This window comes from Eubalaena glacialis, chromosome 9 (genome assembly GCF_028564815.1).
Source record: "Eubalaena glacialis isolate mEubGla1 chromosome 9, mEubGla1.1.hap2.+ XY, whole genome shotgun sequence".
Classification (NCBI taxonomy): Eukaryota; Metazoa; Chordata; class Mammalia; order Artiodactyla; family Balaenidae; genus Eubalaena; species Eubalaena glacialis.
Genome location: NC_083724.1, coordinates 105,475,560 through 105,492,968, shown reverse-complemented (window position 1 = coordinate 105,492,968; position 17,409 = coordinate 105,475,560). Strand labels below are relative to the sequence as shown.

The following is a 17,409-nucleotide window of genomic DNA, read 5'->3' as shown; positions in this document are numbered from 1 at the left end:
AGAAAAACTAACTTTTTATAAACTGGGGGAGGTTTGAGGGAGGTGTGTTAAGAGCAGAGCCCTGAGGACAGTCATCGTCACACGTGGGGCGGGTGCTCCTGCGGTCTCCAGGGAGGCCCGCGGGGAGGACAAAGGCCCGAGCCCTCGGCCCGTCCACACTGACATCTGTGGCGTGGAAGAATAAAGTGGTCGGGAAATGGACATCTCGGAGGAAGTGTGGCGCCTGGGCGACATGCCCTCGCCGAGGGCTGGGACCAAAGAGAAAAGGGGGGGATGGGCTCACCTTGCAGACCCTCGCTACCCGTGGGATCATCAGCTTGAAGATGAACTCGTACTCCACAGACACCTCCGTGAAGAAGAAGTAGACCTTGTCGTCCTCGCCGTCCCCGCCCTCCGGGCTCTCTCCTATCACGTCAGCAAACACGAAGCTGGGCTCTGCAGGGAACAGACGCTCTGGTTATGCCTGTGCACACCGAGGGCCCGGGCACCCCTTATCGAGGATGTGGGAGGGTGCCCATGCCACACCCCAAACAAACGCCAGGGCCCAGGAATGATGACGGTGCCCATCTTGCCCTCCTTGGCCTAAGGAGATGCCCGAGATGGGGGTTCTGAAGCACAGCCTCCCGGTCCAGCCCAACAACTGAGGGCTGGGCCTCCCAACTGGCAGGCCCCCAACTGGGGTCCCTAGGGAGCTAGATCCCACCATAGCCCGGAGACCCACTGGAAGATATGCATTTGCCAGTTTAAACAGCACGTGCCTAAAAGAGACAAACTGCTGACCACCAGATCCAGGTGCCCCAAGGCTCTGGCCGGCTGGCCGATGCCCAGGAGAAAAGTCCCCTGTGAGCATCTGTGAGCCATCTGGACCGTGAATCCAACATGGACACATGATGTCCAGAGATAATGGTATAATATCACATGCTGATGTAACGAGCCTGAGCTCGCCGTTCTGAGCCTCCCAGATCCGTTTTCAAGAAGGGGTAAAGGCAGGCTTGAAACAGCGCTCTCTTAGCAGAGAAGAAAGCAAAGAAGCCTGTGGATGTTGGCTGTGGAGCCCCCAGCAGTTCCAGAAGCACCCCTACTGCACCAGGGCTGACGTGAGCCCCGGGACACAGGAGGGTGAGCCACAGATGCCCTCCTGTGAGGCTGGGAGCCGGCAAAAGGAGAACTCGAGTGAGGGCTCTGCCGGCGAGGAAGCCACCCTGAGCAGAAACACATCTTCCATGACGCCACTTGCTTCTTACCGTTAAGCCAAGGAATCGCATACTCCGTTCTCAGAGGACTGTGGGAAGAATTTCGGGAGATGATGGGTTCGCTTCCCAAAAAGTTATACGACGTCCCAGAATAAAGCTCTCCATCTTCAGGCGGAAAGAGGAAAAGGGAATCAACACCAGTGCCGGGGACAGACGCTCAGCATCACATTCTCCTCCCAAGCTAACACAAGTCCTCCCAGGAAACAGAGGGACTATCGCCCTGCTTCTGGGTGCATGTTTCTGTTTCCTGAGTCTTCTGTTTTGTTTCTTTGACATGGGTAATTTTAGGCTCCATGTTAAACTGTTAGGGGCAATGAGTAACACACGCAAGTAACTCCTGCATCCAGTAAAATAACAAACACAACAGTGGGTGCACACAAGGCTCCTGGCCTGCTCGCCTTGGGTGTACAAGGCCGTTCCAAGGCAGGTCATGGCTCAGGCACAAACGTCCCTCAAACGGGAGCATTAACTCAATGTGACTGAGTGATCCAGATGATCTGCACAAATGACAGATATAAAATAATCTCTTCCTACAAATCTAACTTGAGGACTGTGGAGGTGGCTGGTTATCCTACTGAACAATGAATTCAAAAGCTTGTATCAGCGGGTCTGTGGAGAGGCTCCCGTACCTTCTGTGAGGACACTGAATATGGGAACGAAGCAGAGGGAGACCACTGTGGAGGAGGAGGAACGGGACCTCCTGGGGGTCCAGCAGAGCTAAGCCAGGGACAGACTCTGAGAGCAGGACTCACCAACCATGACGGATGTGTAGCTTTGTGCTGGGTCGAAGGGACACCTTCCTTTGCCATCTTCATTTTTGCCCAGAAATTTAAAGGATGTTAAGTTCTATAATTGAATGAAAAGAAAGAGCACCATAAAATGTCTGAACTTCTGTAGTCATAATATATCTTTGTGGGACCGTTTAATTTACAGACTCATTCTTCTGGGGGGACAGAGGAGAGAGCACATGCACGGTCTACCACCTGGTCCCAGGTCTGGACGCTGGTGCCTTGGCACCCTCTGACACCCTCGAGAGCGCCTCCAGATCTTGGAGCCTCAGTTGACTCTCCTATAGGACGGAGACGGCAATGCCGATGGCTCTAGGGTCGTAGAACAGCCAGGGCGAACCAAACACAGGATGTGCTCCGGAAGGAACTGGAAGGCCACGTGCAGAACTTTAATATCAACAAAGACGCCTTCAAAGCAGCGGGGGACCAGGTTATCCAATAAACAGATAACAGGAAAAAAGGAGCAGAATCTCTACCTCATTCCACCCATCGAAACACACTCCAGGTGGATCGATGATTTAAATATTAAAAACGGAACCGTGCTGCACTAACAGAAAGTATGGGTGACAATTTCAGTCTTGGGATAATCTCTCCTCACCTGACAAGACAGCCCAAAGCCAAGTAAGGGAAAAAATGGACAGATCCAGTACACAAAGCACTGGGAAGCGTTTGTCCACAGGAGAATGAAACAGAGATCGACAGTGACAAAGTGGGGGAAATGCCTGCAAAATGACAGATGAGGTATTTCCATCCCTGAATATACAAGAAGCTTGTACAAATGAGTAATAAAGCATTTCCAGGAGGAAAACGGTCAAAGCACAGCAAGTTAGAGAAGAAGAAACCCATCCGGCAGCACAGACAAGAAAGGATGCCTGAGCTGCCGGCAACCCAGGAAGCACAAGGCAATGAAAGTGCGGTACCATTTTCCACCTGAAAGCCTGGCGAAGCTTAAGAAGATGGACACCCAGACGGCGACGGGTGGATGAGCAGCCCTGCTGTCTGTCAGAGCGAGGGAAACATGTCACAGACAGAGCAGAGAGGGCTCAGGGGCATGGGAAAGATGCAGTTACATTTCTAACAGGCTGGTGGAAACAATATACAGACTTTTCACCTCTTAGGTTAGGAGGTGTGAACTGGGGTGACAGTGCACCCCACTTGATGTGATTCACTGATTGCATTTCAAGAGGATGTTTGGGGAAATCTGAACAGGAACTGGAGGTTAGATGACATTAGAGAATTACTGTATATCTCCTTAGATATAATGACAAACACGGCATTATTGTAGGAAAATGTCATTATTCTGAGGCATGTGACAGCATTTAGGGGTCATGGGTGTGCTCACACCTGTGCACACATACGATGCTCCCAACCATGCAATCTGTGTGGCTAGAACACATGTGTGTGATCACCTTTGCTGTCGGCTTGAAATTTTTTTTAAATATTGGGAAAAAATACAGGTCTAGATTTAAATGAAACATATGATTCCCTTACCTCAACAACTGACATGTCTATGGAATTTAAGTTTAAATTCCATACCTTAAGCTTCTAACTAGAGTTTAGCCAGGAAATCCTTTCACGTGCAAAATGTTTCTAATATGACTAACGTGACCTAAGGAAAAAGAAACTAAGTCTGTCTATGAGGACTGAAGATCTCAACACGTAGACGCACCCCCTACCCGGATCCCAACCTCTGTTGCCAGAGTCTGGGGACACAGACAGCCCGGCAGACCCACCCTATGTACGGACCCCACCCCAAGGGTCTGTGTGCGGATACAAGGTTTTCGAAGCAGGTCCTTACTTCGCCCATACTTTTTTGTCCTGTCATGTATCTCTGACTCAACCTTGGAAAACATTTTTTTAATTCCAATGAATTTAGGGTTGAAGCAAACTAAGCTTGCCACTTTAGCATACTTCACACTTGACAGTTACTCACTAAATAGGGACAAACACTGGAAAATGTGCTTTGTTATCGATCCTCAAGTACATGTAAAACACTCCTCTCTCTTTGTGGTTGTTATAAATGGCTCATCAGATTATCTGAAAAAAAAAGAGTATCTCCCAGAGAGATGCTGCTGTCTAATCTGCTCTCTCCTTCCGGCTACCCGTCAGCAAGGGAATCAGGAGTGGTGGGAGGGCAATGTAAGAGTGGGGGGCCCTCTCCAAAGGACCCTACTGACAACTGACGAGGCTCAAGGAGAGTCAAGGACATGATGCAGGTGACGGAGACATGGGTCCTGCTTCTAAAACTGCTCAGCAAACTGGCATTGTGTTGTCACTCCTCAGAGGGAAGAATTCCAGAACTGCCTATCAGTGGGCAACTTGTACCCCAACAGCCAACACTGAAGGTGGTGCCCCAAGACCAGAGCAGCAGACACCGTCCTAGTGAGCCCGGGCTGCCATGTCAACCACAGACAGGGGTCGGGGGAGCTGCAACCACACATGTTCCTGCCTCATGGTTCTGGGGGCTGGAAGTCCGAGATCAGGGTGCCAGCATGGCTGGTTCCTGGTGAGGAACCTCTTCTTGGCTTGTGAACAGCCACCTTCTTGCTGTGACCTCACATGACAGAGGGAGAGAGCTCGAGAGCTCTGGTGTCTCTTCCTCTTCTTATAAGGCCATCATCCTATCAGGACCCCGCCTTCATGACCTCGTTTGACCTTAATTACCTCCTCATGGGCTGCATCTCCAAATACCATCACATTTGGAGAATTAGGGCTTCAACATATGGATTTTGGGGAGACACAAACATTTAGTCCGTAACATATATGAACCAAGAACAAGGGATCCAAGAGCAGAAGTCCTGAGTTTTCCACTTGACCAGGGCCCATGTCATAGCCAGGGCTCCCTCACAAAATACAAAACGTGACAAGGAGAAATAGGCAAGATGCTGGATCAGGGCACATTGATGCTTCCTCTCTGTCAACACTGGCCTTCCCAGAAGGTGCCCCCACTGCCAGCTCTGCACTACGGGCCAGCGGTCCCGTAAGTCCTGCACCCAGTCATGCCCTCAATCATGGTGGTTTACAGACAGGAGGGCTTAGAGGAGGCCGGTGAGTGGGCAGAGGCCTTCTGAGGAGCCATGGGCCACCCCCATCCCCACACAGCTGGCAGGAGAATCCTCCCAGACTGCAGAGTGGAGACCACTGGCCGCTGCCTCGAGCCCCACGCTGCTTTAACTGCTGACCAGGGGACCTGCGCGGCCTTACCAGGTGGTCACAGGCTGGCTGGAACGCGTTGGTCCCGCACACGTAAAGGGCACTGGCGCTGAGGGGCTGCAGCACCCGGATGTAGTTAAGGCATTCTGTCTACAAGGAAGAGAAACGCAAGGGTCAGCCACCGTGCAGGTTCCACCGGACGCCCTCCACGATCCCAACTGTCCAGCCTGCTGGCTTTAGAGCATGAACCAGCCAAGCACACGCCCGACAGCAGCTCCTCACGGCTCACTGATGACCAACCTGACTGTGAATTCACTGCCACCCTTCCACCTCGGGCCTCAGGTGCCATCCGTCTGCACAGGCCAGCCCTGCCCTGCCTGGCACGGTGGGAGCAGGCTCCCGGAGACCCGGCTCCACCCCTGCACAAACCTAAATCTGCAGCTGGCCAGAGTGCTTCTGTCTCTGCAGGGTCCACAGGCCGCTGTCAAGTGCCAAACAGATTTCACCTCAGTCACTGATTTATACTCAGCAAAGATGTATCGGCCAGAGAAGCAATGAAAGCTGACCTCAAACCTTACTGGACACCCGGCACAGGGAAACACGCATTCACTCTCACTGAACACACAAACCATTCATTGTGTTGGCAGGCCCGAGGGGGTGTGTGCTGTGCAGAGTTCCCTCCACCTTCCCTTTCTCTGGGGGACCCCACCCTCGACGCCCCAGTGCGCGCAACTGGAAGCAGTGCTTCTCAGGAGAGGGGTGTGTCCGGCCCGCCTAGCTCAGGGGAGAGGCAGGACTAATGAGGGGCTCCGAGCCCGGCTCCACATCAGAAAGGCCCCGCAGGAAAACCAGATGCCACTGAAGAACCCACCCACTATTTTAGGCTGAAATGTACTTGGATTATATGTGCTAGCATCTGAAATTATCTCCACTCGGGAAAGGTTTTTTTTTTGCCGTGATTGTTTCGAAACTGGTTGGAAGTAATTCATCGTCCCTGAAAGAACTGGGAGGGACCCTTGTCCGCTGTATGGCCTCCACATGGGGCCGGCTAAAGTGCCTGTTCTAATTTAGCTCTAAGACAACTCCCTGCGACACCTGTTATTACACTGCGATGCCTGCATTTTCCCTCATTTTGAATTTAGTGACTTTGGTGAAAGTGTTTAGTACTTTGCTAAAAAAGTTTAGCCAAAAAATTTTTTCTGTTTTTGTTTTTTAATTTTAATTGCTTTGAAATTAGCCAACAACTACAGAAATTGACTATAACTCAGCTGTCTTAACCAACTACCAAGGAAGATGGGGCGCTTATACTCCAAGACTCCGACATTGGCCCAGCACCAGTTAGGGGCAGGGCGGCCCAAGTGGGTGGTAGCCATAACCCAGAGCTCTGGAGGGAGATGGACACTCAGTCCAGCGCTTCCCGGATGGCCACCACACTGAGATGCCCAGTATCTCCTAGAGAAGGAGCAGAATCTCAAGGCACAGATGCTGCCAACAATCCAGAAATCCTACAGCAACCCCTCCAGGCCACTGGGGCTCAGGGAAGGCATGAATCCTGCACTGTACACCTTCAGGCCAGCAGGCACCAGATATCCTTTTCTGTAGTCAAAGTTTCAGGCCATTTGAATAAATTCAATTCAGATAAACTTTAATTTTCTAAAGCCTAGTATGTCTGGCACTTGCACTGAGAGCCCCAGGCTCACCACTTGGGAACAGGGAGGTAACCTGCAGGATGAGTCGCGATGACGTGAGCAAGCCTGGCAGCATCCTGAGGGCGGGGCAACCTGCCTGGGCTGCACCACAGAGTTCGGGGCGTTCGGGAGAGTCAAACAAGTAAGACAGGCCTGGGTGGGCTCTGAAGCTTGCAAAAGAAATTACCTGTTTTGATTTCCCCTTTTCTGCGCATTTTGCTTTTTTATCTTCTGAGACCTTCCAATATGCCTGTGAGGAAAAACGAGAGTCCATTTCAGTGCATGTTCCCCCTTTAAAAGGAGATACTGGTATAAAAAACATACAGTTTACAAAGCACATGGTGGTGTTTAGAGCACAGGTATTTTCCGGGACATTAACATCTCAGATTGCAAAGCGAGGCTCAGAGAGCAGACGCTGGGACCCGTGAGCAACGGGGCTTCGTGAAAGTTCTGTGATCCGCATGCTGCAGCCAGGGGGCCTGGAAGGCGGCTCCCAGATGACTGCGATTCGCTGAAGAAACCTGCAAAAACTAAATGATTGAAAGTGGGGAGGATTCAATTATTTATCAAAAGAATAAACTGCAGGCATTTTCTTTTCTTTTTTTTTTTTTTTGGTCACACTGCATGGCACGTGGAATCTTAGTTCCCCGACTGGGGATCGAACCCGTGCCCCCTGCAGTGGAAGCGCAGAATCCTAACCACTGCCCTGCCAGGGAATCCCCTAAACTGCAGGCATTTTCAAACATCAAGTGGGTTTTCTCATCCCTTCAAAACTGATTCTCGAGTCTAGTAAAACGTCTTGACGTTTACTTTATCAGTGGAACAGCAGAGTTATGATGATTTAAATTTTATGTGATGGCAGCAGGTGAAAGTGATGAAGCCACGGGGCTCCCTCAGGTCAGGTGTAGCAGGTGAAAGTGATGAAGCCACGGGTCAGGTGTCCCTCAGGTCAGGTGTCTTCCCGCTGAGATCTGAGCTCCTGCTCCCTCCACACCAGGTGGACGAGTCAGGCTGGCTGATGCCTCAGTGCCCCACCCTCCAGAGGAAGGGCAGCAACAGCGCCGCAACAGCGCCGCATCACAGAAGGCTCCCACGCTCCTGCCTCACTGTCCCCAAGATGCCCCATCTGCCCGTGTGATATTCCAGCATTGATGCCAGAATATAATATATCTCCTCCCAGAGAATCAAAGCTGGCTGTCGGGCACTCAACGGTCAGGAAGCACACGGTGCTTCTCCATGGCAGTGAAGTGAATCCCCTAGCAATGTGATTTCAGAGAAATGGAAGTCCTAATCAGGACACATGAAAGCAGAACAAAGTCCCATTTCAAACAGCAACTTCCTTTAGAAATTAAAATGTAGACAATTTCATCATTATCTACAGGCAATGCATAAGGACACGGGAACATGAACTCTGACAGGCCCTTGATCACGGCGTTTTCACTGAAGCTTGGCTGTAGTCCTTTCCCTTTTTTTTCCACTTTTACGGCTACAGAGCCCAGAGCCTCTCGGTTACCCACAGTGATGGCATTAACAGAGCAATGGGGGCTCTGACTGAGCACCTGCAGGTCGGCACAAGCACGCGGTGGAACCACGATGTTCCCAAGACGAGATTCTGAAAGGCAGTGTTAGCCCGAGTTGCTGGAAAGGAGAGTAAGGCTCAGAGGAAGGGGAGTCAATGAACACAGGAAGTAGGGGCTGAGCAGGGCAGGCCCTTAGCCTCCCTCTGCTCTAAGTGCCTACTGTTTCAAACATTTTATTTTCACAGGGTGATGACCAGAATCTCATTTATGTGAAACAGAAATTAAGTACTATGCCTGACTCTGGAGATTAACACAAAATGAAACAAAAGAATAAGAGATCTGGGGCAGAAAAGGCACAAGGTGAGCATGGGCCGGCTTGATTCCAGAGAACCAGAAAATTACACCAACCACTAGGGTGGTGTCTAAGGATTCAGGAGCAGAGGAGAGGCTGCCAGAGGCCAGGAGGGGACAGTCCGAGCATTGGCTACAATGGCTTGAGGCACTTCAAACACGTTTAAATCCACGAGTCATGGTCATACTAAAAAACCAAAAACAGTCCAAAAACCTACTGTCTCCCTTTGGGGAGAACTTACTCATTATTTGGAAAACTAGTAAATAAAGGCAAAGACTTCAAGCACTGATCCTGCCATGTCCAAAGGAACTGGCCTCGGGAGATGTGAATAGCTGGCAACGGGCATTTCCCCGTCACAGACGATATTCCAGCTCACAGATGGAGAAGGAAAGGTAGAGGCGGGACGTCCCATTCTGCAACCCTTGACGTGCTCCAGACCGCGACAGTCAAGGGCCAGGAAGAGGACGCCCGCCTGGGTGGAGGGTCTGGCCTCTCACAGGAGCCAGACTGAGGCTGGGGGCCGGACAGGACTGCGAGTGGCTCTCCCAGCACGTAGACCCAGGGCGGCTCCCAGGAATGGAGACTCGACGACGGATAGAGTGCCTGGCCACACAGACGGCCTCAGTTCAACCCGATCAAACTGAATAGTCAAACATCATCTATGAGGGAGTCCGTGAAATTTGAACACTATTTGATGAAATTAATTTTGGGGATGCAATAACGATATTTTGGTTATTTTGAAAAAAGGAGTCCCTTTCTTTAGGAGATGCTCAGGGAAGCATGTGCAGATGAAGAGCGTGTGTTTGGGATTCGCAAAGCCTCCCAGAGGGAGCAGAGGAGGAGGACATGGGTGGGATGGGGGTGAACCCCCGGCCTGCAGGAGCCTCGACAGGTACAGGGTTCATCGTATCACTCTCTCTGCTCCTGTGTGTGCCTGAGATTTTCCGTAATAAAATGTTCAAAAATCCAAGATAAAAAGAGGGTGATCCCTGGGTGAACTGCCAGCCTGGGGAGGACGGAGGCTGCCAGGGGACACCCTGAGATAGGGCTTCGTGGACACAGGGTGGGAAAGAAGCTTCAGGATGACAGGCCCTCAGCCCTGGTGGACACGAAGGCTGCTCGCTGGACGCACAGGACGTCCGTGGGGCTGGCCACTGGGGTGAGCAGGCTCCACAGCCAAGAGCGGGCCCGACACCCCAGGAGCAGGCTGGTGTGTGGATCTGCGGAGAAAACACTGGAAAGGTCTGTGGCCCAGACAGCAGGGGAGCGGGGAGCCCACACCATACCTCATGCTGCTTCTTGGAGATATTGTGTGCGTTCAAGGCAAACACGGCTTCCCGGGCGCCCACGTACAAGGTGTCCTTGTCCTCACTCAGCAGCAAGGCCGAGTAGTTGAAGATGCCCGGCTCGTGAAACTGCACCAGCTGCACCTCTGGGGAGGGCGGGGTGGGGGGAGACCGTATTAGGTATTTCTGAGCTTGGACACACCCTGAGCATCTGGTCTCCTTTTAGTGCGCGGCTGTCTCACTAGGGCCATGCATGGGTCTGCTGCCACAGTGGACAGGCCCCAGCCGAGGCCAGAACTCAGGCCCCTTTGGGCGGAGGCCGCCACCAAGTGTGAGGCCCCAGAGCCACTGTGCTCTACCGGTGCTGTGGCCTGACTTCCCTTCCTGCTCCCTCCAGCCCAGCTGAGTTCCAAACCCGGCAGCGTGACCTCCTAGGAAAATGACCTTCAGGCAGCGTGACCTCTTTGCAGTGTAACCTTGTGACCTCCCAGGAGACTGCAGGCCAGACACCTTAAACTGCTGACCACTGTGGTTCCCTCTCACTCCCATCAAACTCTTGTCTATGTGTATTTAATCGTCCACAGATGAGGTTTATAAAGAATATAACTATTTAGGATTTTCTTATTCAGAAAAAAATCATTTACCTCAAAGCCTTTAAAAAAATCTGTTTCAGCGATTACACCCCTTAACCCAAGCATTTTCCATGGATAACCACCACAAACTTAAAAAGCAGAGAAACAAATGACTTTTTCACTTATTTGGTAATTGCATCAATAGCTATTTAGGAATATGAGGAATTTAAGGGTGAGCTATTTAGGAGTAATATAAATGTACTGACACTATTTCTTAAGGAGCTATTTCTTCTTTTTGACCATCCCAGCGTCAATTTTAAACTTGGCTTTCCATCTATCACCAAGCTCTGATTTTATTGAAGTGTTAGGTGTTCACGCTTTCTGCTCTTCTAATTTTCCATTGTTGAAGAAAGATACACACAGGATAGAGACTTTCCCAGCACACACACTGCCTGGAATTCTGCACAAGACAGCTCAAGCCCTGCAAGCACACCTCGCTCAGGACCACTGAGCCTGAAAGACTGGAGCGGAGGGGTTCCTAAGACACAGCTCCCAAAAGAGAAATAAACAAAAGAGAAACTAATAAATAGCAAATGAAAACAATTGGCCTGAAGCTCAGCTACACATAATTAAATATCCTCAAAATATTGATACTACTTGGTGTGGTTTGTGCCCAGGCAGTGTGCACCAAACGTCACCAGGCACAAGGAAGATAAACTTCCTTCCAGGGCCCCCCCTGATTTAGAAGCCAAATCAGCAGGCCAAGAACAAGCCCTGCGAGTGTTTCCAGTTATCAGACCATCTCCCCAGAAGCGGCGGTGCAGGCCGTCTGCCCACATGCAAGTGCCAGGAGGACAGACCCAGCAGAGCAAAGGGCACCGTGCATCTCAACACCGCGAGCAGGGAGCAGGGTGGCCATTCCCTTCAGATGCCACCAGCGCCTGACACGGTTCTGCCCTCACCTCTGTGCTCCCAGGTGATCCTAGGTATGGGTGCAAACGCCACTGCTGTCCCAAACACCACGGCGAGGGCGGTGAGCAGCCCCCCGACGGGGGCGCACATCCTCATCGGCTGGGGCCGCAGTGGGGACTTCGGCAGCAAACGCCCGCGGGCAGGCGAGCCCACGGTGGGTGTCAGGGTGGTCTCTGCTCAGAGCTGCAGGGCTACGACCTGCAGCACAGCCTGGGGCTGGTGGGCGGCGCGAGCCCCGAGGCCCCGCATTGCTCAGCACTCTGGGTGAGGTCGAGCTGCTCTCACCACTGCAAATGTCAGAGGCCACCTGGTTCTTAAACAGCGTGCTTCTCTATGGCCTTCTGAAGAAATCCTGGAAGAAAGTGAAATGGAAGGGTTACGAGTCAGGATGTGTCGTAATAATGCCTGCTTTCTGTTTGCTCAATATCCCCCCATGGCTCTGCTCTCACCACATCCCCAGCCATGGACTCTGTCTGCTGAGAAGAGAGTGGTGCGGACATAGAGGGCTTCCTGTGGGGATAGCCCCACACAGACACCGCATCCCAGACAGAGTTACAGGGCTTCCTGGTCCTCAGATGGGCCCGGAACGCAGGACAGACACAGGGACCCAGACCAGGGAGACAAATGCCTGCCTGGCTGCCCAGCTTCCTCCCTGTGTGGGCGCTCTGTCCAGCTGGTAATGCGATGGGAAGGTAGGGAACGGAACCGGGGTTTCAGTTTCCCTCGGAGACTCTGGCTTCCCAATTCCTGTAATACTCATCGAGGACGACAGCCAGAACTAAAGACTGGAGAGCTGCGCGGAGGCTGAAATGTGAGAGTACACACACAGACACACACACACGCATATGTGCAAGCACACACGTATGCACGCATACAGATATGCATGCCTGCAGACACGCATGCATACAGACACACACACATGCACGCAGTTGTAGCTGACCTCCTGCAGGGGACAGGGCCACCCCGATGGCCTCGCTCCTCCAGCCTCACCGTAAAAGTCTGCATGTCATGGAAACTGGTCATGGGCTCTGATCTGTCACCGAGAAGAAGCACCTCATAGAAAGAACACGCCTGTGCTAAACAGAGAACCTGCGGGGCTGGGGGTCCTCAGATCTCCTGGCACCCACGCTCTGACCCTGCCCCACGACTGCCTGGAGTCCCGGCCTCCCGCCTGCTCAGCCCCGTGCACCATCTGCCAGGGTCCCTGCGGGGAACTGCAGGGCAGCCCTGCCCCACATCAGTGAATTGGGGCAATAAGGGTCTGCCCCTGACCCAAGGCCCCACCAGGATTCCAGTGAGACTGTGAGATGGACTTGTTCCCGCCTTCTCAGGGAGAGGTTAAACCAAAACGTCGGCCTGCACAGAGGCAGGACACTTGCCAACCACATCTGGGGGATACAATTAAGCTACAGCAGAACCACTGCACTTTGCAGACGTGCTGCCCTGCGGGGCCCACAGGGGATCCACGGGCACGCAACCTGCTCCTCAACTGAGTACCCTCTCCTGCAGCATGGTGAAGCAGCTGCCGCCCCGACACCCCTCTCCCCTCCCCCGGAGGCCCTGGGAGTCAGCCATCCTCACCTCCTCCTCTTCCTTCCACCCCCACCAAGCCAACCCCCCTCCAGGTCTACCAGGCCTACTGACACCCCCGGGCCCTCCCTCTCTAGAACCTTCCCCTGCCCCCACCACCACTGTCAGCATCCTCACCACCACCCCTCAGGACGCCCGAGGGGCAGCCAGCTCCCTTACTCCCTCTCCAGCCGTCCTCTCCCGGCTCCGTCTCCCTGGGAACCCCACAATTTGCCACAGGGCAGCATCTGTCCAGCCACCTGCCCTGCTGCTCTCTGACACATCAGGCCAAACCAAACCTCCCAGGAGGGTCTGGGGAGAAGGTCCAGCTTCCCGTTTACCTGGTTAAGTCACTGCCTCCAGGGAGCTCTCCCTGCTCCTTCCTATTCTGCCTGGGAAGTCACCTCTCACACCCCGGTGTCCTTCTCTGGCCCCCAAAGCCTAGCAGGGAGAACGGCTCACCCTCCACAGTGCTCTGGGGCCTTTTTATTTTTATTTTATTTACTTTTTATGTGTACGTACGGGCCACTACCACCCCCGCTCCACTTCACAAAGGAAGGACTCATGGGGGACTTTCACGGTGAGCACTTGCCACTGGGGAGATGCTGGGCAAGGGCCGGACACCAGGGGCCAAGCCTCACCTGCCCGCCCACCTTCCCTGCTCAGGCACCCACTCTTCACCTCCTCCTCCCAGCCCGAAGGCTGCCTGGCGGGGCTCCCCATCCACCCAGCATCTGCCCTCCATCCCAACACGCCTATTGGCCCGTGGAGTCAGGGAGCACACTGAGTCCACCTTTTCCTCCAGGGACTGGCCCATCCTGGGTGGAGACTGGCACCTCTTTTCGACAAAAGGCCGGATGGGCATTATTTTCAGCTTTTTGATTCCTAGAGCCTCTGTCCCAGTTACTCGAGCCCAGCATGGTAGCTCAAAAGCAACCACAGATGACGTGTGAATGGATGAGCATGGCCGTTTGCCAACATAACTATTTACAGGATGGGCACTGGGCTGCAGGCCAAGCCCTGCGCTGGGGGCCCAGGGGGGACGGCCAGCCCAGACACCCAGTGGCAAAGGCACGATCCATGCTAAACACAACACCGGATGCACCAGGAGGCCGAGGAGGCCGGGAGGGGAAGAAGAGAGAGAGCTGCCTCATGGGGTAGCCATGAGTGCTCACTCTCTGCGGAGCCAGCTCTTAGAGGCACCCACCGTGTGGGTCACCGTCACCCTCGGCCGGGGCCCTTGGTGGGGACTCTGCTCTCCTGCCCTTAGCAGGGAAGTGAGGTACAAGGTGGCTCCAGAAGCCCAGGCCAGGCGAGGTGTTCTCGATGTGACCCACTCAGCAAACAGCCCCAGAGTGTCCAGTGAACGCTAAATACACCGCAGAAATCCTACACAGCCGCAGGACGCCCAGGCCCTGGCGAGAGCTATTCATGTGGATGATGCTACTGGCTCGGGGTGCACCAGACACCCGCCTAGCTCGTTACCGGGTCCATTTCCGCCACTACCAGTCTAATCGAAGCCGTGCCCACCCCACCCATCCCCCATCCTGACCTCTCCACAGCCTCCCACCCCTTTACCCTGCTTCCGTTCTTGCCGCCTGGGGTAGAGATTGCTAGCTTCCTGTCCCAGCATCCACATCCCTTCATTCTCACTAACAGAATCTTGATTTTACCTAGGATGGCAGTGTGGCCAGCTAACCATGTCTCCCAGCTCCCCTGGTGGCAGTTCTGGCCAAAGAACTGTGGACAGAAGTTATTAGGTAGGAATTCCAGGAAAGCTCTATAAAGGAGGCTGACTCAGCTAGTGTTCGCATTTTTTTTTTTTTTTTTTTTTTTGTCTTCAGCCTTTCCTCCTCTTGCTGCCTGGAACTCAAATTTGATGGCTGGAGCTCTGCCAGCCACCTTGTGAACATGAAGATAAGAGTCTCATTCTGAGAACAGCCAAGTGGAAATCCAGAAGAACTGGGGACCCTCACAACATACTGGAGATTTTACACCTGCTTTCTTCTGCCTACCTCTAGACTTGATAATAAACTATTAATCTCTTTAAATTACTGCTTTTTCAGATCTTTGTTACCAGCAGTCAGATACAATTCCAAACAGATACAACCTCCCTGTAACACATTTACCAAACAGCAGCAGCAGCCAGAATAACGTTTTTAATGTAAATCAGAGCATATCATTTCCCTACGTGAAACATTTCTCACTCAGATTAAACCCAAGCACACAACCTTCTATCCAGCCTCTCCTGTTTCATGTTCCCTCCACCTTTCTGTCCCAGCCATTTCTGGACATGTGGACCCTGGCCCATCTGCAAGGCCGTCTTCCCACTGCTTGGCAAAGCAATTCAGAACATTTCCAAATGTATCTGTACCAGAGATCACATGCATAAATCCCATGGCACAGTCTCATTAATTTACCAGAGAAGACCTTCTCTCTGTATAATTGATCAGTGACTGGCAGTGCATCCCCAAAGCTTCTCTGCTCCAAGCTCCCAAACAGGTAAGGTTTCTAGGAATGCTCCAAATCAGGGCAGGGAGAAGCTCAGTGGCTGCCGGGGTCAGAGCGGAGTGAGGGGCGAACAGGCAGAGCTCAGAGGATTTCGACCACTCTGGAGTGAGATGTTGATGTGGAGGAGGGGACAAGATATATGGAAACTCTACGTACTTTCTGCTCAATGTCACTATGACTCTAAAACTGCTCTTAAGTAGAAAGTTCATTTAAAAAAACCCACAACACACCAGCTCAGAGAGGTCTTTCCTGAGCACAAAAGGAGCACGTGTGAGGCCCTGTCCCAGTTTGCCCACAGCCTGGGGTGCCCTTCTGGCTGCGGGGCACAGATGTGAGGCCCACTGGGATGTTTCATTTCCCCTCAAACATCAGCATGGAGCCCAGTCTCTGTTGGAGGGAAATGGTTTGCAAGGATCCAACGGCAAGAACAAATTCCTACTTAGGTCGCTGATACAAGTCACATGGGACATACCATGACACACAATGCAACCAGGCTTAGAACCCAGATGTGGGAGATGGGAGAATCCCTCTTTGGAAACTGGTGCCCAGAACACAGAGATTTATCTCAACTCCCTCCTCATACCCAGTAAAATTCTGACACCCTAAAAGGACATAAACCCATACGGATAAAAATGGGGAGAGGGTGATAGCCCATGCGGATGTTAACAAATCTGGGAAACCAGAAAGAAAACAGAAGAGCAAAAGCAGTGGTGTACTGGCAAAGCTTAACAACTGGCTCTCCAAGGGGGCAGGGTGCCCTGCTTTGTAGTATATGCCGACCCCTGGGGTGTAAATGCTGCTTTCAAGCTTCCAACATGATGTCACTGAACACAGAGATAGGACGAGATGCACGGTAGCACACCAGGGCACGGTATTGCCACCACACAGATACAACAGGCATGTGGCCTCAAGAGCAGGTAATAGTACAGGAAGTAGTAAAGTGCACAGGAAGCAGTGGGTTTTGAGTATGTTTACCTTCACTTGTATTTTTAATACAATTTATTTAAGTCCACATAATTTAGTGTTTGATAATGGCTGTGTTCACTACCACACCACTGCTAGTAATTAATTGCCGTTGGGGACAAACAGAGCTGAAATTGGAGCCTGTGAGAGGAGAAGTTACAAAGAAACCTGAGAAAATGAAAGCGACCTTAGAAATTAAAATCTTGATTAAGGCAAAATGTTCAGCTGAAGGATTGGAAGATAAAATTGAGGAGGTTTCCTAATAGTTGAACAATGTGACAGAGATAAACACAGGGAGAGAAAAGAGAAGAAAGCTAGAAGATGGATTCAGGAGACCCATGTCTAACTGACAGGAGTTCCAGAAGAGAGTGAGAATACAAGGAGTTACCAGAGAAATAACAACAAGAAAATGTCCAGAATAAAAAAACCCACAGGTTTATAGAATGGAAGAGCCCAGCAGTGCAATGAATGAAGAAAGACTGCAGTAGAGCCCTGGGAGACAAAGGGGGAGATTCTGAAAGTTTCCAGAGAGAAAACGGGCTCCAGACAACGACCTCTCAAGAGCAACGCCAACAGCTAGGAGGCAGCACAATGCCTTTAAAGTCTCAAAGAAGGAGGATTGCTCATGCAGACTCTCAAATCAAACCCAATTATCAATCATCTGAGTGTAGCACAGAAACATGTCCCTAGCACGAAAGTTCTTAGAACTTTTACCTCCCTTACATCCTTTCTCAGAAAGCTACTGAAGGACTCACGCCACCAAAACAAGGGAGCTGTTTCCC

At 52.0% G+C, this 17,409-nt stretch overlaps 1 protein-coding gene across 2 annotated transcripts in view; it reads right to left on the bottom strand.

Annotated features, from left to right (window-relative positions):
* SEMA4D (semaphorin 4D) overlaps positions 1-17,409 on the bottom strand; it is a 107,429-nt gene that overhangs the window by 12,053 nt on the left and 77,967 nt on the right. For both annotated transcript variants that reach the window (XM_061200641.1, XM_061200642.1), the window contains exons 3-9: positions 11,575-11,936; positions 10,041-10,186; positions 7,070-7,132; positions 5,246-5,344; positions 2,006-2,099; positions 1,245-1,358; positions 284-435 (exon numbers count right to left, since the gene is read on the bottom strand). In XM_061200641.1, the coding sequence (XP_061056624.1) occupies positions 284-435; positions 1,245-1,358; positions 2,006-2,099; positions 5,246-5,344; positions 7,070-7,132; positions 10,041-10,186; positions 11,575-11,680 (774 nt within the window). In that variant the 5' untranslated portion in view covers positions 11,681-11,936. The remainder of the gene's footprint in view (positions 1-283; positions 436-1,244; positions 1,359-2,005; positions 2,100-5,245; positions 5,345-7,069; positions 7,133-10,040; positions 10,187-11,574; positions 11,937-17,409) is intronic.